At 33.5% G+C, this 25571-nt stretch overlaps 2 protein-coding genes and 2 long non-coding RNA genes across 6 annotated transcripts; 1 reads left to right on the top strand and 3 right to left on the bottom strand.

Moving 5' to 3' along the window:
- Positions 620–3035, bottom strand: LOC104725968. 2 transcript variants are annotated; one of them, XR_757994.2, is made up of 3 exons: positions 2905–3035; positions 1423–1815; positions 620–1330 (listed from the first exon to the last, which is right to left on the bottom strand). It is a non-coding gene; the product is annotated as an uncharacterized LOC104725968 (long non-coding RNA). The 2 variants fall into 2 exon arrangements; XR_757993.2 differs by having other exon boundaries at positions 1428–1815.
- LOC104725967 lies at positions 4060–7001 on the bottom strand. Its single transcript, XM_010444719.2, has one exon. It carries the CDS (start codon positions 6344–6346, stop codon positions 4118–4120), a length of 2229 nt encoding a protein of 742 aa, XP_010443021.1. The 5' UTR covers positions 6347–7001; the 3' UTR covers positions 4060–4117.
- Positions 8201–9655, bottom strand: LOC104725966. Of its 2 annotated transcripts, XR_757992.2 has the most exons (3): positions 9311–9655; positions 8639–8725; positions 8201–8532 (listed from the first exon to the last, which is right to left on the bottom strand). It is a non-coding gene; the product is annotated as an uncharacterized LOC104725966 (long non-coding RNA). The 2 variants fall into 2 exon arrangements; XR_757991.2 differs by having other exon boundaries at positions 8639–9645.
- Positions 17608–18701, top strand: LOC104725965 (zinc finger protein CONSTANS-LIKE 4-like). Its single transcript, XM_010444718.2, has 2 exons — positions 17608–18232; positions 18338–18701. Exons 1-2 carry the CDS (start codon positions 17750–17752, stop codon positions 18389–18391), a joined length of 537 nt encoding a protein of 178 aa, XP_010443020.1. The 5' UTR covers positions 17608–17749; the 3' UTR covers positions 18392–18701.

Here is a 25571-nt window from a genome sequence, read left to right as displayed (position 1 = left end):
ATGGATGTGATTGTTCCCACGGGCGGTGCGTAGTGTGAAAAGCTAAAAGAAGAAAAAATAAAAGTAGTCTGTTCCTTCTTTATATGGAAACAAAAGTTACATTTTGAATGTGAAGTTTCTGCGACTTTCTTAGGCAACTGACTTTAGATTCCATTTATTGAGGAAAAGGTCAAAAAAAAAAAGAATCTGTTTTAGTAGATTCCATTGATTAAGGAACGTTCTGTTCTAGTATTTTGTTATAATTGAAACAACACAATTGAGAAAATGTTCATTAAATATTCGCCAATAGCAAGACTTTTTGGTGAACAGCCAAAAACCCCCGACAATGCTCACTCAAACTATCGATCAAATGGTATATAGGAATCGACTCTCAAGTCTAATGTCAACCATAAAGGAAATGCACTAACGGAAACTCTCAAGTGTTGTTGGTTAGGCTCATGACAAGTCTAATCTTTTTCTTTGACTTATTTTTCAATCTTTTTAAGATTTTTTCCTAGAGGTATTAAATGTATACAGAGTTATTTAGTTGAATAAATTTTGCATTTATTCAAAAACAGAAGAGAAGGTATGTAAATTATTTTTCTTGATGTAAATGTAGTTAGGTGAGAAAAGTCTCCAAAATAACACGTTCACGAGTTCATAGTGACGTTTGGGTGCGATAATCTATATATATAAAGTACACTTTACTCATTATTGGTGCTGCCACCTCAGCATATCTATATGTTTAATAAGCCCATAGTACTTCAGAAACCCCATATTCGTATGTTTAGTTTTCTAGAGTCTTTGGAAGCCCATTTTAAAATTTCTTTTAGGGCCCAAACTATTATTATTCCTATAACATGTTGTAGACATAAAACCCTTCCCCGGAATCGCTTCTCCTTCGTCCGCCGTTCGTCGACCTCAAACGCCACGCCTCTTCAGCATTCTTGACTTCCATCTCTATCGGTTCGTTTTCCTCTGAAACCGTTATTACAGTCTTTCAATGCTTTTCCTTCCAATTGAAGTCCCACTACTTTCCCTTCAATTGGTGTTACTTGAATTGCTATATAATGCCATAAACCCATTTTCTCCGATTGCATTCCTCTTACCATTCCTTCTCTCTCTGAAATTGCTTCTTACTAATATGGATTCCACTGCTGTTTCATTCGAAAATCTGAAAGCCGGTCGCCTACACCAACAGATCGTTGGAAGGATGCTTCGTCACTGGCCTGCCCCAAACGTTAAAAAAGGAGGCTAACTAATGGGAGTGGACTTCCTACTCATTGATGATAAGGTTTTTCTCATCTCAACTAGATTTCTCAATCAAACGAATCTCCAACTCACCACCAGCCTATAAATAAATCAACGCAAAGTCTAAACTATAAGTCACATACAAGTCGCCAAAAATGCAAACAAACACGGCATACTCAATTGAAGAACTACCATACGATGTGCTGGGAGAAATTATCTCTCGAGTTGCACGGAGGTCACGCACAGACGTCAGGCATGTTATGCAAGCATCACCACATCTAACCAAAGCAGCACAAGATCACCGAGTTTACAAGCATATCAACCTAAGCCCACTAGCAATCAATCCCCTAGCAGCACTCAAGAAATACCAAGACCTCATGCAAAAAACCATTGCAAGTGGAAATGTGGAGGCACACTACATCAAAGGGATCCAAGAGTATTTCCACAAAAACAACACAGAAGAAGGATTGGCACACTTGAAAAAGGCAGCAGAAGTAGTTAGGAGAACGGTATTTACCTTTATGGAATTGTCCAGTTGTGCAGGGGTGAGACAGAAGAAGGGAAATTTTGGCTAGACAAGCTAGGCTGGAAAGAAAACAAGGCAAAGAGTGATCAATGCTGGAAAAATATCAAGAAATCGTTACACAGAGTCAATGTCCAAAAACTCGAGTGTTACTACACTACATTGGCAGAAGTCCGTCCAACAATCATTTGCACCCTCAATGATATGGAGAATAGATGCGAACAATGCTACTACTTCAAACAAATGATCAAGTTTGTCTTTTTCTGCTAGCTTAAGGCAAAACAATAAGCCTAACCAATGTTGTCAACCTCTACAATTTCCCAAACTTCATAATAAAGTCGTAGTTTTCCTAAACGTTAAACAAAGAAAACGCCTCCAAAAAAAAAAAAGAAACAAGAGAAGAAGATTAAGTAAGTGAAAAAAATACAAAGAATAGAAAAGATAGAGAGAAAATGATAAATAATCCCACCAGTTACCATTAAAACACAAAACAACAAAGAAGATCAACAAATTTAGGAAGAGCTAGAACAAAGGATCTCTATAACAACTCAAATACGATCTCTATGAATATTAGCATAAACGTATGGAAACAGGTCTTCAGATTCAGCAACACTTGTAGAATTTAAAAACTCTCATTCGTAAAACAAGCCTCCTTTTAAAAAATTGATAAAACAACTCAACCTGAAAACTAAAAACACGTACATAGAATAAGGGAAACACAGCTAACAATTAAATTAACATGACTCAGACTAATATATACAAAGAAATTACGAAGCCGGGGAAAATAAATCAACCAAAACAGACAATTATGTGAAGAGAAAGATGCTAATATTCAAGTTCGAGATTATCTACACAGAAGACCTAAATTCATTGAATAGCTAAACCAGCGAACATAATACTACACCTCACAATTTTTAGGGGACAAACCGCAAGAGAGGAAAACTTTTAATTTGACAACACACAATTCACATCAGATCGAAACCCACATTCTGGAGATCAAACGAAACAAAATTAAAACAAAAAAAAAAAACCGCAAAACAATTCAGAAATTAAATCTGACATGAAACCCAAGAAGCAAAATCAATAAAGCCCAGATTTGAAGACGAACAAAAACTTAAACGGAACAAAACCAGCAGAGAAGAGCCAATTACCCCGTACAGATGCGAAGCGCAGACAAAAAAAAAATTATACATGACTGAACAGGACGAATGAAGAAGGATTTGCAGGATGAAGGAAATTCATTCAAACCTCAACCAATACTGTAGATCGGGAAAATAATTACTCCGCTATCCGTTCAGACAAAATCGTATTTTCAAAGAGAAGAAACACAATTACATGAAAGGAAACCCAATAACAACCATACGGCCCAACATAATTCTTAAGTATATTAAAGAAATTAAGGCCCAATATCAAACAGAAAAATAAAACGAAATTAAAATTACATTTAATCAAGTAATTGAAATCCCTAAAACATTTGTCATCAAAAACCACAAACAGATTCCTCCAAAAACAAAAGCATTTTGAAAAATTACAACAACGAAAGGTTAGTTATTTTGACTTAAGCAACAAAAAATATTACCTACAACAACAACACAGATAACCAATAACCTAATGGAAACCAAAAATGAGAAATAAATTTAATAATAAAAAAAGAAAGGCTAAACCAATAAAACAAACTATAACTATACAAAACTAAACTTCAAATTCCATATTTTATTAATCCAAAAGAAAAAATAACAGTACTTAAATAAGTCCAAGATTTGTAAAATAGAACAAGAAAATACAAACTTGGAAATAAATAGCAATAAAAAAACAACAAAAGAACAAAGAACAATATACAAAAAACCATAACCACAACGAAAGACGGGTAAAAACATACAAAATATCAAACTAACAAAACAACCAAAAAAAAACAATCTCATAAACTTTTCGCGTGTAGCGCGGATCAACAGCTAGTAAATTAAGAAATCGAGTTTTTTTGGTCGTTGATTGGAAGACATTAATCTCTTCACATCTTGATTGAAACTTCGTTGTGGTAGACAGAATATTCCACTTGGTCTGCCCGTTCTATCGCATGCCTTTGTTTTACTATTATTGATTACTCCAACCAAATCTCTTCCTCATTGGATAATTTAATCACTATCGTTATCCATAATCTTACTCAATAATGAGATGGTTTCTTTTTCTTCAAAATTATGTATCAAACACTTAATTAGGGTAAATAAAATAACATGACTTGTATAATTAATGAAGCATACACATTCAAAGTCAATATATTATATACGAAATCTGATGAAAATTATCAACATATGAAAGTCTTTATTTTGTTATCTTTACATCTTTATTTCTCTATGATTGACGCAATTATAAAGTTTCTGTGGAAACGACTCTAATGTTCTTATATGCTTTAAAATTAGCGAAACAAAATTCCTCCAAACCCTCAAAGATGGGAACCAAACACTCTTGCAAACTCACCGACACGGTGTCGTTTAACTCTCTTATCATTCTCCCATGCTTTTCTGTTTCTTGCGTCATACTCTCTCTCAAAGACAGCAACTCCGGTCCAAGCATCATGTTTGCCGTCCGACCAGAATTAGTTTCCGGAAAAACAACCGCGGTTCCCCAAATCTCCGCCACTTCTTTCGTCTTCCTCTCTAACTCCTTAGACAATCTCTCTGTTCTCATCCTCTGTTTCTCTTCCTCTGCTTGCTTAAACCCTAACCCTTGAAATCTCGATCTCATTTCTTCAACAGCACTCAACACTTTCATCTCATCAACATTCTCAATCTCTCTTAACCACTCGCTGCAAACCTTAAATATCTTAGGAGCCTCGGTCTCCGTTTCATCTTCGTCCTCCATGATGTTTCGGTTAAGCCACCTGTTCAAGAGGTTAACGAAACCTCTTTGTTCATCGATGTAACCTCTCAAAGATTCTCTGTATCTTCTAATTTGTTCTTCAACCTTCTGCGTAGCTTTCCTCGAGCTCGATCCTTTTTCAACAATATGAACACAAGACTTGCTTCTAGTGATCACTCGAAACTGCTTGTGGTGACATTTCGCCAAGAATCTCCACATCTTTTGGAATCCGTTGATGATCTCAATCACCTGAACCGAAAGCTCTTCGTCTCTTATCTTATGAATTCTCATCGAAATCGATTCAACTGCTCTAACCGAGTCATTAATCTTGGATAACAGGCGTTTAAGCACAGTCTCGGCTTCGTCAATGTCGCTCGATTCTGCTCCGTTGTTATCAAGAGTCTGAACAATCTTGTACGCTTTGTCATAAGCAACCCTAAGCTTTTCTTCAACTTTAACTTCTTCATGAAGCTTATTTTCCCACATACAAAGCTTCTCTAATGTCATGGAGAGTGTAACAGGAATATCATCAAAGCGAAAACGGCGTGTCAACGGCAAATCACGAGTCGAATTCCCGGAACTACCAAATACCTTTGAAGCAAATCCCTTGAACTGTGACCCCAAAGGTTGATGGTTAACAACTCTGCTTACTTCAAGCAACTCAGAAACTTCACTATCACCCACAAGTTTCTCGCTTATACGATTGATCCTTTCTACTACATTCCTAAGATCAGTCAAGGACAAACCAGATGTTTCCGAAAAAGAAGAAGAAGACGACTCATACGCTTCATCAAAACCATCCTCCTCATCTGATCTTGTCACTTCTTCAGTAACACTCTCTGGAGTTGCTTCTTCGGTCTCACGCACGCAAGTTTCATTAGAGTCATCAACCTCACCTGAAACTTGACCATTACAAGTGTTTGCTTCGACATCTATCTTATCAACTCCACTAGCAACTGAAGAGCTTGCTTCAGCATTCTTCTCCTTCTTCTTCTTCTTCTTTTGATTCTTTCTTATAAGAGTACTACCATCATCACTTTCAGGTTCCAAATCAGGAATCCCTTCTCTCTCCCTAATTTCTCTAAATCCATCACTCTCAACCTCATCATCTCTTTGATCCGGTACTGTGACATCATATTGTGTTATATCCTCGGGGGAACCGTACAAACCAAATATATCATGATAACCTAGGAAAGGGTTCTGTTCATCAGCAGAAGAAACGTTTTTCGAATCTTTCCTCTCATCTTCATTTGGATCATTCACGCACTTTGCCCCCTCAGACCCTAAACCTTCTTCACTTGACTTCTCCAAACCCTCTTGACCATTGTTACTTGAACCACAAGTTCCATCTCCAACCACCTTTACTCCCGGATTCTGATCGTCATTGTTGCTCAACGGAGCTGTTTGAGACTGATCACATACAAAACAATCAGAATCAGAATCAGAATCCGAGTCTGATTCTGATCCAGAACAAACCAGATCGCTACTTGACGAATCATCATCCGAATACGGAATCACAACCAATTCCTTATGAACAAACTGGTTAAGACCTCTAGTGAATTCTACAAGAGATGTAAAGTAATGAAGATGAGATGTCGCTAAGTGATACCTAGCATCTCTCGCTGCTCTGATCAAATCCTTCCTCTCCTCACACAGATTCAACAATGGAGTATTATAATCTCCCTTGGAACCAACAATACCCATTAATCTCTTTTTCAAAAAAAAAACAATACCCATTAATCTTAAACTTCCTTGATGAATCTCTCTCGAAATCGGATAAAACCCTAATTTGATTTCCTCGCTTTAACAACCGATCTTTCCTGGATTGATTGAGTTGAGGTTGTACCTTTTGACGACATCACTAGAAAGTTAAACACTAGTTTGGCAGAAGTACGAGTCGATGAACCCTAATTCAAAAGCAAATTCGATTTGTATTGTATAGCGAGGCGAGGCTAAAATATTTCTGTTTAGGTAATCGTGTTGAACCGTGTTTTGATGATTACCTTTTTTTGTTAGTGTTAATAAATAAATTTTAGAAAAGGAAATTTGCAGCTAAATGGAAAAAAGGAAAATTTACCGTAAATAAGGAGATAGAACAATAGGTTACATGTAGTTAATGTTGGGCCATTAATGTTTGGGGGCACGTTATATATAATTTGATATTAAGAGCTAATGATGGAATCTGTGAATTAAATTTCGTAGATCAACGTAACATTGTTTTATTTTATTTTTTATTTTGAGGACTTTGAAGTTAAAAAAGACCAAAATTAATTTGCTTCGATTAATCTCTATTCTCTATATACTTATTTAAGCAATGTTATTAAAGTTTAACCCTACAAACATGTGGCATATTACAAAAAATGACATTACATTTTAATTTATTTAATAACTAACAAAATAAAAGTTTATATTGCTTTATAAAATAATAAAACAATATTTCAAAATTATTTAATGAAATTATTTTACAAATCTATTTATTGTTTCAGATATATTAGGAAAAATAACAAACTATTTAGAATGATTATAAAAATTAATCTTATTTATAAAACTAAGATTAAATATTTGCAATCCTAAATCGTTTAATAATGACAAATATATTTTAAAACTAAGAAACAACATTGCTTATATTTTAGAAATATAAAAATATTATATCTAATTTATTAAATATTTTCTCGCACTGCAAATCGAAAGAAATCACAAATATTATATTTTATTTAATATAATATATACAACTAAAATAGATAAATTAAAAAGTTAAATCAAGATTTCTAAACACGACCGCTTCACTACGGGTTTCATTATATTTTCTGGATTTTACTAAATTTGTATAATTCACGGATTTAAACATTGTATCATGTACCAAAGACGGGTTAAAATTAGAGTATGAAACTAAATAAATTTAAATGTAAAATATCATAAAATGTATATAATAAATCAAATAGAATTTCTAATATTATTTTATAATTAATAAATTATCGTAAAATTTTCGCAAATATTTTTCGGTGCTAAAACTATCTAGTTTCCTGTTTATTAAGTAAATAAGGTCTGCTGGACAATGATGTGCGATATCATATAATTTGTTGATAATATCAAATCGTATTGTTGATGTTAAATTACATAATTTGACACACTTAGTATAAATTAACTCTAACTAACGAAATTGATGTGGAACACTTTTCGGTGTTATATTATACTACTAGATAGATGACGACAGTGTCACATATTCAAACCCCACTTAAACCGAAATTGTATATTTATTATACACGTTTATATTTGTCACGTACGTCTACATTAGAGCATCATTAGTCGAGTACCTCTCCTAAGTTATTCATAAATTAATTAATCATATAATTAATACTAATTTAAGTAAAGCAACCTTAAGAATATTTTTGCAAAATCATTCCTTTACTAGAGAACCCAAAGAAGATTGCTCAATCTTTTAAATAATAATTTTTTAATTTATGTTTAGTAATTATCAAACTTTAATAATCTAAAATGACAAAACAATTATTAAAATTTTTATATTACATAAAACTTTGGAATATTAAACATATTTTACAAACTTTGAAATATTAAACATATTTTACAAAATTCAAAATAAAGGTTTCTTTTTTATGGCTTTGTTATATTTACATGTGAAAACTATTGTAAGATAAAAAGAAACAGAGAGGTTTTTTTTGTGTTCTTCCATAATTTAGTATATTACCTTTTGTTGCAGAGTAGATGGAACCAAAAGAAAGCTATACAACCCCAGCAATAGAAGACATGAACACGATGTTCCCACTTCCGGAAGTCTTAAGCAGAGGATGCGCAAGCTGGCTCAGATGATAAGCAGATTCTAAGTTGGTCGAAATATGAAACGAGAAATTCTCTGCTGTATAGTCCACCGTCGGCTTTGACCGAATAGCTCCCACATTGTTTATCTTATGATCAAAAGAATTCATTAAAACCAAGATTTTGGGGTAAGTGATGAAGAGTACATAAACCCCATTGTCAAGCTGATTCTGGGGTAAGTGACGAAGATCAAACCTTTTCAACTACGAGAATCCACTCCCAATGTCAAGCTGATGAACACCCCTCTTCACAATTAAACCCCATTGTCCAGTTGATATAAACCTCGTACAAAATATGGCAAAAGAGTGAATGTTAATCACACTATAACATTAACAAAACATCAAGCAAAAACTCAACTGTACTCCTAACAACAACACACGGGTCACAATCAAAAAACATCTAACATTCTCACAATCAAACAAGACAAAAAACGGTTAAACCCTATACTACTAAACAGACATGAGAAGTTCATACCTTCTGATCATAGAACAATGAACAACAATCAAACAAGACAACAAACGGTTAAACCTATACAACAAAAGTTCACTGTCTTGTAAAGCACCATAAATCGGAAAGTGTTATTGTTTGTTCTATTAGGAGAGTTTAAGCATGATTACCTATACAATCTAAAACACAAAGACAGTTCATCCTTTACAATCTAAAACACAAAGCTTCAACCTCACACAACACAAGGAAATCTGTCGTAAATCAGACAAACAATCGATTTAAGCCCCAACCCGTAAACCCTCCATACAAATCACAAACCAATTAAACATCAAACAGTACCCACTCTCACAATCAAAGAGAATTTTACCTAAACCCTAACATTAACAACGAGATCAATAATTAAGTGATGAGAATACAAACCTTCTCTGTCTGATTCGTCTCCCGGTGGACCTCGTCGTTCACATAAGAGCCATCAGAAGTAACCGCAGAAGGAGGTTGGTCGTCGTGAGAACCGAAGCGTCACATCTCACGCTTAAGTCTATCGGAGTGGCCATCGTCTTCCTCAACCACCAACCCTCCACTTTTAGCCGGATAAATCAAAGGATTCGCGGTGATTTTCCGGTTTGCTGTATCAATAGGTGGCGATTTGCCGTTTTGTGTGTGATGAGAAGAGAGACTCGGGGAAGAAGAAGCAAAAATGAAAAGAAAAAAAAAATTGATTTTATATTTTTTGATCAGCCATTCACAATGAACCACGTCGCCGTTCTTAATGGTTGCTCAAAGTGCTTCGGCAAGTATAGATTCTCATGTAAATGGACTTTAAATAGATTGTTTATTCATGAATTGGGGCCTAAACCCAAAAGAAACGAAGAGAGTACTCCTCAGTAAAAATGGTCTAAGGATTGCTCAAAGTGCTTCAGCAAGTATCGATTCTCATGTAAATGGACTTTAAATGGATTGTTTATTCATGAATTGGGCCTCAAACTCAAGAAAAATCAAGAGAGTACCCCTCAGTAAAAATGGTCTTACATATCTTTAAGATTGATATATAGAGTGACATTTGATGTTAAGTTCTTCAAAATTTGATGTTAAGTTCTTCAAAAATAACTAGATGTAATTAATTTAACTAGTTCAAAGTTCAAACGAAACAAAGCAATTATTAGATGGTGTTATGTGCTTGTTTTAGTTCGTAGCCGGTTGGGATCTTTATAAACATTTAGGCCATTAATGGTTTTCTGCGATAGTTTTAGCTTTAATCTTCCAAAAAATCTATTTTGCATTCGTTAAAATTTTCAAAAAACAACTTATCTTTTCTTTTTTTTCGTTTTCTCTTTCTTTTTTTTTGTACGTAAAGAAAATACAATCTGCCAGCAAGTTATCTAGTTTGTGAGAGTGTTCTGAATTTTTTTTTCAAAAAAACAGAAAACAAAAAAAAAAAATCCAATTTTATCTCCCTCAAAGACAATCGATCAAATTTTATCTTCTTATTTTTTTTGTAAAGAAACTTAAATCAACACCAAAAAAAAAAGAGAGTTAAAAACAACTAAAAGCCAAAAGTCAAAAACTATTTTAAGAACTACAAACATTCATGGCCTTAATTAGTTTGATGATATACTCACATAGACCAACTAAATTGGAAAAACTCACTTGGGGAATCACAAATCCAAAATATCTGAAATCTTTAAGACCTACAAACATTCATGGTCTTAGTAAAAAACATTCATGGTCTTAGTAAAAAACATTCATGGTCTTAATTAGTTTGATGATATACTCACATAGACCAACTAAATTGGAAAAACTCACTTGGCGAATCACAAATCCAAAATATCTGAAATCTGAAATTTGCATTTGGAATATGTTTGGAAGAAACCAATCTTAGTAACTATATATATATATATGATTGAATGATAATGCAGGTATATATGATTATTGATTAGTTAGAGAAATTCGGTTCAAAAACTAAAAAAACATATGATCAAAGTCATCAAACTTTTTTTTGTTATCACAATTTGTTGATCACTCATATTTTTGCTTCACCCTGATGAAGAGGGATGTATCGAACTGCTTAATCAACTTTCATTGTAATTAACATCTCTTTCAATAAATCTTAAAAAAAGACTTGAAAAAGAAAACATAAATGGAAAACAAGGAAAATAAGGAGTAATTCGTGATGTATATATGTGTATGGAACTTGAGGCTTCTTTCGAAGTTGTTCAAAAGTTCTCATCCACACACATTTTAAAAGTAAAAAACAAAACCCTCTAAACTCCAAACGCCTCCACTCATCAACTCCTTTTAAGGCATGTGGCTCTCAAATGAAGACATCTCGTGTTTCTTTGATTCTTCAAAGTTCACACTTCACCCCTGCTTCACACCACTAATCTTCGACACGTAAATTTTTTCTCAAGCTTGTTTAAGTAGGCCTAGCTCGCTCTACTTTTCTTTTTCCCATTTTTATATACGTATTATTTGTTTTTCATAATAACTTTACATATTTTTTTAGTCATATGATGTTATTATACTTCTTGAAAGTTGACATTGAAAAATACATAATTCGACCGAAAATAGAGATATCTTCAGACTCTAAAGTTCAAAAGAGAGAGTCTAATTCTGCGAACAAAAGATAAATCTCCGAAAACAACTAAAAAAAAAGTTACAAACCGAAATCGAAAGAGAACGAAACCAACAGCTAAAAACAGAGGCATACTAACAATGATAACTAAAGCAAATGCTATGTCTAAACAAACAAATCAAACTTATCTTCTGAAGTTTCTGTGAATGAGCTGTATAAATGCTGCCCTTGGCCAAAACATCGATCAACAACTGCCTCCTCCTATCATCACAATGAGAGATGATCTCTCCTAACCGGACTTCATAACCTGACAAGTAAATACCTAATTCAGAACCTTAATACACTTCCAGATGCGGCGAGACTACTGATGCGTCAAAGAGCGCCTTGATAGAAGCCATAAAAAAAGCAAACCGACATCCTCCAGATTCGGAAACGCTTAATACAAGGAGCGAAACACAACCACTTTGATGAGCTTCAAATTCCAGAATCGACACTCATCTACATAGGTTACCATCACCATCAACTTCCACCTAAGAATAGAAGGATCTGAAGCAGAAAGCCAAGCATACACTTCACACAAAAAAAAACCTCTTCTTAGAAAGGAGACGAACTAAATGGGAAAGTAATAGGTAGAACCAGGCTAAAGGTGAGCGGAAAAACAAAGGCTAGTGAAGTCTTCTTACATAACACACACAAGTCAAACTAGCGGCATCAAAACAGCAAGAAGCACAAGAGCGAGAAAACAAATTTGGGTTGTGAACAGGCAAAAAACAATGGTTTGTCTCTGTAGATATCAGATCCGGTACCATCCTCCTTGCATAGACCACGAACCAAACAAATCTGAAATGCTCGACCGCTTCCCCAAGACTCCCAAAAGCACAATCTGATTGAACTAAAAAGAAACCCTAATCTAAAGGCTCAAGTTTGAGCAAAGTTTTAGTGGATTTCCGAGAACATCTCGGTGTTAAGATGGCAATTGGGCTCTTGTTGGGCTCTTGTTAGTAGGCATTTTATCTTTATTGTGTTGTGTTTAAGTATCACTCTCAATCGTTTGTGAATCTTTATCGAAAAAGATCATCAAAGAATCAAACTCTTGTTCTCTCTTGTTCTTCTCCTTTCTCCTTCCATTTCTTCTGATTTCTCACCTTCTTCTTCTGTTTCTCATCTCAATTCTGTTACTTCCTTGATAAAACAAAATCCGGTTCTATCAATTGGTGCTTTCATTGAGAGATTTTACGAACTCAAGGTGACTTGTAAAATGAATTTCACTCAGGAGAGTTACGATCTTTTGCAACAAATGTTAGCTCGTGTGGATCAGATGATGTCAATGATCGGTCACAAGGAAGACATCCAGAGCTCAAAATTTGAACACAACACTTTGAAGAACACAAAAAAACTCTCTCGGAAATTCTGTCAAACAAGTGGTGTGCATCTCAACCCATAAAGTTTCTTATGATTTTGGGGTTTCTAAGATTCTGCGTGCAAGGGTTCCTGTCAAACAGAGTTACCACAAGGCTCGAAAACGAAGAATGAAGAAAGATCACCGTTCTCAATCATTACATCTAGCTTTCCGAGTTAATTCTCCAAGAAATCAATTGTATCTTGGAGATGATAGGTTCAGTTCCACGGTGGTACTTATGGCAAAGGAAAAGCAACAAAGAGGAACTCGAAGAGCTCTTTTCAAGCATCGATTCCACCAGTATCAGAAAAGAAGGTGGAAGGAGAGATATCAAGTTGTGGTAGCATCATTCAGATCGAAGCATTACTCTTGGGTGGTTGCTAAGAAAAAGGTGAGAAACAGGTATCATACGTTCTCGTTCCCACCTTTGAAGCAATTGAATGTGACTTTTGATGACCTCAATTCTTCATCAACACCGGATTCTAAAACTTACGCGAGATCTCCAAAGCTGGTTTTAAAGGTAAGCGCAAGTGGGATGAAACGAAGATTCATCTCCGCGAAAGGTTCTAGAAAGAAGAACACAACGTTAGCAACATGTTTGGCAAATTACTGTATGCGTTTTGGTTCTTGTTCTTCTGAAGCTAGAAATTGTTTCAAAAAACTGCAGAAAAAAGGTCATGGAATTCCTTCTCAAGAGAAGAGAACAGTGGTGAAGTTGTTTTGGTATCCTCCTCAGGACTATTTGTCTCATTGTGTTGATGGGGTGATTTCTCACACTGTTGCAAAATTCATCAGTGGAGAACAATCTTTGGTGTGCCCTCTGGCCAAGCATTTGAGGAAGATACTGGGTACTTGTGAGAAGCAAATCACTGGCTCTTCTATGATTGCTAGAGTTTTCGGGAATGAAAATAGGCAATTTGTGTCTATTATCAAACATCAAGTTTGGGAACCTGGGGGATGGTTGGTTAAACAACTCATCGATTTTAAAGAAGCTAATCGTATATGGGAGTGTGGTGGTTCGGAGTTTAGACAATGTATGTGGTATTGGCTAGAGAAGGATTACAAAGTCTCTGAAGAGTTAAGATTGAGGCTGAAGCTTCATAAGATTGAAGAGAAGTTTTTTGACTCATATGTTTTAGGCCAAGTTTGGGATCCTGGAGAAATCATAGCTGAACAAGTTCTTCTAGAAGGGTTAGTGAGATTTAATGGCGGTGATAAAATGTTAAAGCAGCGACTGAGGTCTCAGGAAAGCAATTTTCAAAGAAATTTAAGTACGGCCAAGGAATTTCAAGTGCCATTCCAGGATCGACTGTGTCACTATGTTGAGGTTCTGATCTTAGTGATTCAGGCTAGTACTCACGAGAGGTTGTGTCACAATCTTGTATATGCTAACTATTATTGGGAACCAGGTGGGTTCTTGGGGATAGAAGTTCTGAGGGTTTGATGTTGGAAATTTGATAGGGATAGAAGGAATGATGAGTGGATAGAATTGATCTTTTTCAGGGTTCTTAATAGTAAGTTGTAAGCCCAACTAGAATTGTATGTCACGGCGTTCCATAGTGCTAAGGAACAGAAGCTGCTGCTCAAACATCATGGTTTAGAGATGAAGGAACCGTCATTGTTTGAAAAGCTTTATGGGAAGTCATCAGCTGGAAATTCTCTTTGTGGAATTGGTCAGATGCAAGGCTTATGTTATAGAGATATTGGTTGTAGGCCAGAATATGCAGACAAAGAGTGGGCATATAAGGGGAACATCTGCTAACAAGACTAGGGAACGACACTCTGGATTTGCTCTAGCAAAGCGAGTGTGGGAGCCGGGTTAGATCCTGTTACCATCTAACTGTATCCAATGGGAATGGTTCGAGACGATTCACAACTCTGATGCAACTACAAGGCTAATGCGAAGACAAGAAATTAAAGACGGGATTTCTTGTTTTGATAAGGATGGAGAGCTGAAGCGAAGTACTAGAAAGGTTAAGATGAGGAGTGAGAATGAGCAAGAAAGAATCAAAGATGGGCTCATACGCAACGGTTTAAGGGATGTTTACTATCTTGAGGACAATATAGTTTTTAAAGGGGTGAGAATCACTACTAGTGGAGAAAGTGTCGATGTCACAAAACAAAAACTTTTTATGAGTCGCGAAAGTGAAGAGATGAAGCTAAGTGCAAAAGATCATGAAAAGGCTCCAAGGTTCAGAGTAGACAAGTTCATCGAAGGGGAGTGGGAATTGAAAGTAATTGTCAAAGGAAGCAGGCTGATCAGTACTTACTTGGATCAGATTCAGCTTGCACCAATAGGGGACTTGCTATGCTTTGGGGTTGTTGGAACAAGCTTGGAGAACACTGAGACCAAATCAGGCCTAGCTAAACGGGTAATCCTCACTCATGAAGTTTCTCATTCTCCCAAGCCACCGGATAAGTGTGTGGTGAAAGAGATGGGAGGTCGTCTATCTGATGGATCTAAGACAAGTGGAAGACAGAATGTGTTTATGGTTGCAGCTCCCACAAGATTGCAGGTTACTGTTCTAAAGTGTTGCAATTTAATGGAGAAGATTGTTTCAAGGTTGGTTGCGTTATCAGGAAATCAATCCACTCGGAAGTACCAGCTGTGGAGAGAAAATTGAAACAGTCTTTGTTCATTAAAAAGGTATTTAATGGGAGTCTCTATAGCAAGACTAGTTTTGCAGGTGGAGACGCACAAGCTCAAGTAAACAAGGCAATGATCAACTTCATGGTGTTTCAGTTCCTGCCACCATGAGGACATAGTGGTTCTAAACGAAGGAGTATTGTTAAGATGGCAATTGGGCTCTTGTTGGGCTCTTGTTATTAGGCCTTTTATCTTTATTGTGTTGTGTTTAAGTATCACTCTCAATCGTTTGTGAACCTTTATCCAAAAAAATCATCAAAGAATCAAACTCTTGTTCTCTCTTGTTCTTCTTCTTTCTCCTTCCATTTCTTCTGATTTCTCACCTTCTTCTTCTGTTTCTCATCTCAATTCTGTTACTTCCTTGATAAAACCAAATCCGGTTCTATCACTCGGCCAGATGTAGTGACCCAGAATGGGTCGTGAACTGGATAAATTTGCTGTGTGTTCTTTACTGTCTTATTACTTTCAAGCTTTTACTTACAAACAAGAGAACAGAACAAGAGAGTTGAGAGAGCTAATCCTGAGTTACAAGATTTAAGATCTCACTAAGTGTTCTTAAATCCTCACAGTTAGATTAGGAGTTATATTTGTCCTATATAAATAAACTTACGGTGATAGTCTAAGAAAACAATTTCGTCCGAGTGTAGCTCAAATCCGAGTCTTAAACTGCTAAATGCCTAAATCTTACATACCAGAATCGATCTAACCAATTAGCAGACGATTATACCAAGTACCAACACTTGCATGTTTATTCATTTTACTGCTAACTTTCATTCATTTCAGTTGGAGACTTATCATTTAGTGGACGACTAACAAAGGAGATCAATTTCTCTAATTATTTTAAAATAAATCGCTTAACCAAGAACATAAATTAATCAAGTAGTCTTTTTCGGTGAATAGATGATTTTGTTGTTATGTGGATCAAACCACATTTCGAAATCGACCATCTACAAAAAGTCAAAAACCGTTGTGATATTCTTTCAACCACATGTAAAAACTTTAATTTAAATGACAATATGTCAATATCTATTACTTAAAACAAGTTTTGGAAACGAATCTCAGCTTCTTGCCTTGGATCAACCTTTTTTTTTTTTTTTGAAATTTAAAAGCTTGATCAAATTGGTTAATTAATGGGGAATAAACCCGGTCATGCCTTTTTATCGGGGTTTAATATTTCTCAGTTACACATTTTTTTAACCATTAGCAAAATAACAAGTACAATAGTGGTTGATATTTGATAAGAATGGTTTACAGATATTTCTATGAACTGACATATATCAATCAGAACACACATATTAAATTCGATAATTTATATACCAAATTGCCAGCAACCACGTTGATACATGGATGGACACCAACACCAAAAATTTCCCAACCCAATCGCATAATTTAAATCAGTATAAATTTTTTTGACATCGTCACCACTAACACCACAAACGATACTGAATTTTTAAAATCAGAAACAAAACCTTATTCACACAAAAATACTTGGACCAAGACGAGAGTGAGGAATATTTAAGAAGGAAAAAAAAAAAAAGAAGAAGTGGACCCCACTAGACGTGTTTTGTAAGGTCGAGACAACTCCCAGGTGGGGATCACGTGGCTATAAACTCTATTACAGAACCCGATTCGTCCACGTCGGATAAACTCAGAATCTTCCTTCTCCTCTTTACGAGGCTGAGATCTCTCCACGTCATCAACTAAAAAAATCTGCCGCATAAATATCTCTTTCTTTTTTAACATAAAACGAATCATATCTCGCCACGTAAGAGGAGCCTTGTCCCCCCTGGTACATGATTTCAGGACCAAGTAAAAAAATAAAACATAAACAAAATTATTAATTTCTCCTAAATTTAAGTAATCGAGAATAATACTCAACCGCAGAAGCCTCTTAAAATAATTTTTCCAAAAACTAAATACAATAATTATCCCCACCATAAAAAATTTTAAAGTTTGAACGAATCCTTAATCTTATTCTAATAAATTTAGCCCAATACATTTTTATTAAAAACGCGAAAAATCGTTTATAGGTAAATAAAAAGACGAATATACCTTTTAAAAAGAATTAAATCACACAAAACGCGCCACGAAATTCTCGAGATTTTTTGCTTTCTCCCCTTATTTGTGTCCGCAGAAGAAACGAGAGAGAGAGAGAGAGAGAGACAGAGAAGCAAAGACCTTTATTTACCAAAGAATAATACTTCATTTTGTATCAACAGAGATAGAGAGAGATCATTAATAATGATGATGGGGAAGAAGAAGTGTGAGTTATGTAGTGGTGTAGCGAGAATGTATTGTGAGTCAGATCAAGCGAGTTTGTGTTGGGATTGCGACGGTAAGGTTCACGGAGCTAATTTTCTTGTGGCGAAACACACGCGATGCCTTCTCTGTAGCGTCTGTCAGTCGCTAACGCCTTGGAAAGCCTCGGGGCTTCGTCTCGGCCCAACTGTTTCTCTCTGCGAGTCTTGTTGTTTAGCTCGTAAGAAGACGAACAAGAAGACGACCATCGCTTGTTGCGATCGGTTTAGTAGTGAAGACGGTGCTGAGTCTTATGATGAGGATGAGGAAGATGAAGATGAGGAAGAAGAAGAAGAAGAAGCGGAGAATCAGGTTGTGCCGGCGACGGCGGCGGGACAAGAACTTCCGGTGGTGAGTTCGTCGTCTTCGGTTAGTATGAAAAGGACGAGACATGATCTAGATCTGAACTGCTCTTCCGTTGATGATGTATGAATCTTTCTCTTTCATTATTATTAAGCTAATCTGTGTTTTGTTTGTTATTGAAATTTGCTAAACTTAAAAGAGTTTTTTTTGTTTTGAAAAAAAATGCAGGAGGAGAACGAGTCATCTCGACCACTGAAACGATTAGCCTTACAGAGACGATGAAGAAGCTTCGTCTAAATCAACGGTTGTGATGAACTCCGTTTTGAGATTAGAAGGAGGAAGGAGGAAATCTAACGGTTAAGAATGAATGATGCTGATTTTTGTATGGTTGATTTAGATTATTAACCCTCACCGTTCGTTTTTACTAACAATACTTGTTTTAGTGAGTTGAGTTAGTTTTAAAAAAATCATTCGTTTGCACTTTGAAGCTTAATTTCTTAGCTGGTTTGAAGCTTTGTATGACTATTATTGCTTTTGTTATTTGTTTTGAAGCTGTTATGTTAACATATAATAATATATATTCGTATGTGAAGTTTAGAATTTAGATAACATGAAAGAAATATGTGATTGTGATCATCCTACTATATTAATTGGAAGTATAAATATAAAACTAATCTTAAAATATGAAAAAATTACATTTAATTACTATTAGAAAAACTTAATTAAGATTAATTAATTAATTAAATAAATATTTCTAATTAAATAACGAAAATAGGAGAAACATCAAATAAAATAAATGGTAGAAAAGAAAAAAAAAATTTGTTAGAATCAAAACTAATCTGTACTTGAAAATACTAATAAATAAGATTTTTTTTTACATGTTGATTATTTTTTTTTACATGTTAATTATATTTTTTTTACTTACTTCACAGCTATAGCAAAAATTTCAAAAAGGTTTAAATAATTTTATTCATTAAATGCAAATGTTTTATTGACAGGTTTTCAATAAACATTTTTAAAATATAAAAATTATAATATAAACAATAAATTTTTAATCACAACAATTATAAATAATATAATAACAAAATAAATTATTATAAATTTTTATAAAAAAAAGTTTAGTCCGCGGTTTTGGACGAAATAGTACCTAGTATAATATTAAGCAAGACAAATCAGGTCTACTTTGCCAACATGAATCTTTTCTTTTTGTGTGAAATATTACAAGGATTACCAACCACAAACTATAATTCAATAATTATGTCATTTTTACAAATTATATTCGAAAATATATGTGATATTGATTGGCAACACATGGAGCTTACATAGTCGTTAGAAGATATTTATTTCATTTGAGTCCTCTCCCTCTCTTTAAAAGTTTTATTAGTTTTATTCGTCAAGAGCTTTGATCCTATCGTGTCTTTGTCTATGAAAATATATAAAAAAAACTACCATGATCCAAGTGTTTGATGTCTCCTCCTCCTACCATACAATGATAATGAATTACTCGTAAACGGTAAAAACGAATTAACATTTTAAATAAGAATTTAATTCATGGTCACTTGGAGAAGTGGGCGGTGAGCGTCGGTCTAACTAAATTAGTTTATTCATTTTAATTAACTAAAAAAATCATGTGGTTCTGATTGCGTCTTTCCAGTCAAACAACGATCGTTTAAGCCGGCTTCAGATACTATGTTAGAGATTAAGGATAACTATAAGACTTTTCGATTTGGATAAAAGACCACCTCCAATGCAAAGAAACTCTCATGGAATTTTAGTATTATTTTAATTGTAAAGTTTGAAACTTTCTAAGTTAAGAATCTCTTAAAGATTAATTAAATTATATGTCTCCAATGCTAGAAACCATTTGGAGCTCTTAAAAACAAAAACAAAATATTTTGAAAATTATAATATTTTTAGTAAAATATATTTTGTTTAAATTTTTAAACATTTTATAAAACTTAAATTTTGAAACATACGATTATGTTGTTACTGTATGATTGTGTTAGGTTGTTGGTTCTATAATGTCATGTTATTGTTGAATCTTTGGTTATTGTTTTTATTGGTTATTGGATTATTGGAATTGATTTATGTTATCAGTTATTGTTTATTGAGGCTAGATTGCTATTGAGTATTGAATCACTAAATATTAGGGTTTTAAAAAAAAAGGTCAGGTTGTTTATAAATAATCGCTAGAAATTAATAAATTCTTTTGGTCCCTAATTTGACCATTGTAAAAAGGACATAATTCGATAAAATAATAAGATATTACTTTTTTTAGAAATTTTATGTAAATCTATGGCCCCATCAATATCAAAAATTATATTTATATAAATTATAATATATATATATATATCTAATAAAATTTTGTTTGCTTATTCTTAAATTTGCATTCTTACTAAAGTTCACCTCTAACAAAAAAAAATTATAAACAAGAATAAATTATTAAAGTATAAGAAACTATAAAGAAAACTCTAGAATATATGAACTATAACAAAAATTATTTTTAAATATAAAAATTTCAAATAGATAAATAGACAAATCTCTTCGTAATTTAATATTTTTATTAATTTATTGATAAATTAAAACCTTTATAAATTAATAAAATTTCACGGTTCCGAAATTATTAATTTATAGAGGTTTTACTGTAATATACAGCTTATTTTATCTTTCTATATCCAAAAAAATAGTGGTGTTAGTATTAATAATTTAGTTTTAACCTTGATAGTGAGATTTGTCTATTTTTTCACATATGATACCAGCTCTGACTTGATTGATTAATTTTGTTTAAAGAGTTGTATTTGTTTGTGTCTCTTACATCTTGGAAAGATCTTGTTTGTGTGTGGTTAAGGGCTTAAGGCGAAGCTAAAAAGGTTTAAAATTGTGTAAACGTTATAAAATTTAAGTCTTTAAAGCTACATACATATATATCTCCCAAATTAGACTATAGTGAATTAAAGTATTAAAAGTTTCCAAAAAAAAATCACATCCATTTTGTATAGAAAAAATTTATTAATAAAAGATTACAGTCACAATCCCTGTTTTAGAAATCGCTAGGCGCTAGTCGGGCGGTCGGGATGGGCCTAGCGCCTAGCGAGAAAATCAGAGATTAAACGGGGATTAATCGGGGACTAGTTTTAGGGTTATTTTATTAAATTAATAATAAAATAAAAATATATAGTATTAAATCTATGTATAATTCTGTTTATGTTAAAATAAAAATATTAAATAAAATATAAAACTATATTATTGTCTTTAAAATTACGGTAAACACATAAAAATGTAATTTTAAAAGAAAATTTATGATTTTCATTAAAAGTTTGTACATTAGTTATTGTAAAACATTATAAACTCTTAATTTAAATGTCTAAATAACAAAAAAATACATATTTGATTTATATTTGGCTCTAAAAGTAATAATTATATACCAAATTATGCGGTTAGTAATCGGATTAGACGGTTATAATCAAATTAGACATATATAATTGGATAATCGATGCTAGGCGGGGATTATTCATTAATCGAGGCGGAGAGGGTGGGCCTAGCGATTTTGCGGGGTGTAATCGGTGCTAGGGGGGATTTTTAAAACAAGGGTCACAATGTATAACTAATAAGTTGAAAATGTGGTGTTGCCGTTGAAAATGATTTCCAAGTTGTTGTCTTGTTGAGTTTCTTAAAAGTAAAAATAGAAAAGCCTAAAAGAATAAAATTGTTTGAAAGACTAAAGTATAATGTTGCCATGTTGGCGATCGCAAGTATGAAAAATTAACATGTTGTAGTTCAAGTTTGTAAAATTATATTACCTAGTTAGCGTATTTTTGTTGTTGGTCAATTGTTTGACTTTATTTATAACCGATAAGAAATAGCGGACATGATTATTGACCGGTTTAGTTTGACATCAAAATTGCAATTTTGATATTTGATTGACTGGCTAAAGTTTGGTTAGAATCGGTTTAGAGTTTGACCTTGCATTTTTGCCAACTTCTTTCAAAGCTATACCCCAATCCTGCATAGCCACACAGCAAAGCTACTCTCTAAATCTCAAAAAGCTTGTACATTTTGTATTGGAAAGAAATAATGGAAAGAGTCATTACCACAGCAAAGCTAGAATCTCCTTGATCAAAATACACAATCCTCATGGCTTTGAGGCAGAGAATGTGCTCGTAGGAAATTAGCCTTTTGATGGAGATAGCAGTCCCAAGAACAACATGTGCAGAGACTGATGCACGCACACTTCTTCTCACAGCAAGCTCAGCGACAATACCAATAAAGCATCCCATGTTCTGAAGTAAATTCATAATTTGAGAGATGAAATGAAATCAGCCAACAAAAACTAGAGTCGAGATGAGTAAAAGAAGAAAAAGGAAAAGCATACCTCGTTAGCCTTTTGTGGGTTGGGACATATGTATAAAGCTTGAGTCGCAAAGATTTCTGGACTGATTCGGCTGAGCATTCCGAGCACAAAGCATTATATTATTCTCGAACCATCGTATGCTAGAGAGACAAGATGCTTTTAAGGCGGTGTCATGATCAAGGACAAACACACTGCTTGTATGTTGCTTGGACTTGCGAATCTCATGTTGAGATATAAGCCCTTCAGCAAAACGGGTGATAGATTCAGATCTTCAAACGCAGCTGCTCGTGGGGGTCTAAAGCAAATGTTTTGGCTGCTTTATGGGTGGGCCAGCCCTGAAGGTAAGACATAAAAAATCATACCAAGTGAACTGAATTTGAACTTACCCAGATTCTAAGTAGAATGAAGAAGAAGTGGAGAGAGCGAATTTGAATTTCTTGCAATTTGGTGAGGGAGAAACTCAAAGGAAAAGAATGAGGAGGAATATGATATTCCTCTTTATTCCAAATTTTTTTTACCATTTGATAGTAATAATTTTCATAATGTTTTGACAGAAAAAATAATTTTGATATGAATTTCATGTTAAACTAATCTTAATGCTATTTGAAAACTATATATGAATAGTAAAATAAATTTAAGAGACTCATGTTTGTATTGTAAATAAAAATTAAAAATATTTTAAATTACCTTAAAATTTTAATTGTAGGTTAATATTAAATATTAATATTTAATATGACATATCTAAAATTTAATTTACAATTTAAAAACAAAAAAAAATCATTGTATATACATTAGACGTAGTATTAGTATTATTATTGAATTTGATTTATTTAATATTTAATATATTTAAAAAGATTTTTTTATTGTTTGGTTACCATTTACTATTTAGTTTATTTTCTACAGATTTTTTTTTTATTCATCGAAAATTGTTTATTACATTCTGCATTATTCTTTTTTGTTACATTCTGCATTATTTTTTTTTGTTTCTTTTCTTTCTCTATTGTTCTAATGGTTACCAATAGGAACCAATATACACCTTATTGGCGAGTTTGAGTGGTGATGATGAAATTAAAACATAGCACACCAAACGCACCGTTTTCTATTTTTTCTCTTTCAAAAAGGGCTTACACGTTCCACGTAAGATGTCGCACCCAGGCGCTAACGGTCTTTTTTCACCTTAACACCAAGCCACGTCAGCGGTGTCTTTCTTTTCTTTATGTACATTTTTATTTACCCCTTGAAATATTATTAATCTCTATACACACCTTATTTTCTTTATGTGCATCGTTTATAGTATCCGCCGGTATCCCATAGATTTTATTCCATTTTATTTAACTGGTCAAAGTATCCTAAATAAATTTATTCCTTCGTAAATTATAGATTTACATCCCGACGAATACTCACATAGTACTCTGTAATAAATAAGAATTTAAAATGATAGCTAGCTTTATTAATCATGTCTTCCTAAATTGTTATATAAACCGAATTTAACCAAGTCAACAACCCACAAAAACCACAAGCTCCAAATTGGAATCTTATTATGTTCCAACTTCCAACCAAAGCAAACTCTCAACATTTGACGTCCTACCGGTTTAAAAAGTTGACTTTGACCTATTGAACGTAAACCGGTTTTTATTTCTCAATTTCCCCACCCTTCCTAACTAACTCAAATCAATAACTTGAAATCAAACTCATAATGTAATATTATTTTTACTCGTCACCGTTTTTGACTCTATACACCGTTAAGAATCATATACCTGTTTAGCTTGACACTAAACCAATGCCATTTTGATCTTGGTTTAATGATTTAATTTATATCGAATTGAAAACTCAAACTCATCATCATTGTGATGATTTACCAATTTTACCATATATACACTCCAACCATATGAAATCTGGCGAATCGCCCATCCTAGTCTACTAAAGTTTGCTAATTTAGTAATTAGTCTCACATTTTCCGTTTTTTTTTCTTCTTCTTCTTTTAAATGTTTAAACTTTAAAGTAAAAAAAAAAACAAACCAATAAAATTCACTATTTACATGGCCAATTCTCATAAATACCAATAACATAAGTTTTTTTTTTCTTCTTCAAAACTAAAATTAAAATTAAAATCTTCAAACTAAATCCTAAACACTAACTATATCTTAAATCTAAAACAGTTAACTCAAACCTCAAAAAGAACAAAAACAAAATCTAAAACATTTAACAATCAATTTTTGTGTTTATGGTAACTAATTTTTTTTGGTGGTATATGCAAACATAATACTTACTACTCGTGTTTTTTTTTTGGAAACAAACTTTGCAAGTGTGGTATTTTGAGATATTTCTCCAATTACATTATAATTATCATTAGTGGGAGTAACTATGTTTTATAACGGACATGTTAACGAGAATCAGAAGCCCCGATTGATCAAACTACATATAGAAACAAGACAACTGATACAGTTCTTACGAAGGAGACTGACGTAGCCCCAAAAACAAGACAACTGATACAGTTCTTACAGTTCAATTTTTTTTTCTGCAGCTAATTTTGATAGTTTTTAATGATTTTGTTTTCGTTAAACACATGTAAAAATATTCTTTCTTAAAACCAAATAAAATATTATTTGTTAGTCTGCTTAAAAAACATAAATAATTGTTTTACTCTAAATAATTATATAACACATGGAAACAACTTTCAAGTATAAATATATCTCGCTCTATAACAGGTTATCTAATCAAGGAGGTCGATAGTATAACCGGACATGTTAGTATTTGAATGTCTCGTTCATGCTTTACTAGACTTGTACTAGGTGTTAACATCCAAATTGGTCCTAAATTAAAGGAGATAATTTTAAGTTTTTAACTATTTTGGTCCGTCGCCAAGGACGGTAGAACGTAGAGTTTCGTTTCTAGGGAACAGAAGAAGAAGGCTTTTAAAAAAAAAACCCAAACATACTGATAGAGTTAAACTAAGAAAATAATCTTTGGGTTACGTCTTTTTTTTTCATGTTGGTGTGGGTACGTGAATTACCAGCTTGTAGCCTTTGCTTCTTGTTTTTTTTTTGTCTTCATTTCTTTTATTGTTAACCATTAGTGAGTTGTTCCACTATCAGCTTCATTCTGTTTTTT

The sequence above is a fragment of the Camelina sativa genome, chromosome 11 (assembly GCF_000633955.1).
Source record: "Camelina sativa cultivar DH55 chromosome 11, Cs, whole genome shotgun sequence".
Taxonomy (NCBI): Eukaryota; Viridiplantae; Streptophyta; class Magnoliopsida; order Brassicales; family Brassicaceae; genus Camelina; species Camelina sativa.
The sequence above is the reverse complement of the archived record's forward strand: the minus strand, read 5'-3'. Positions and strand labels throughout refer to the sequence as shown.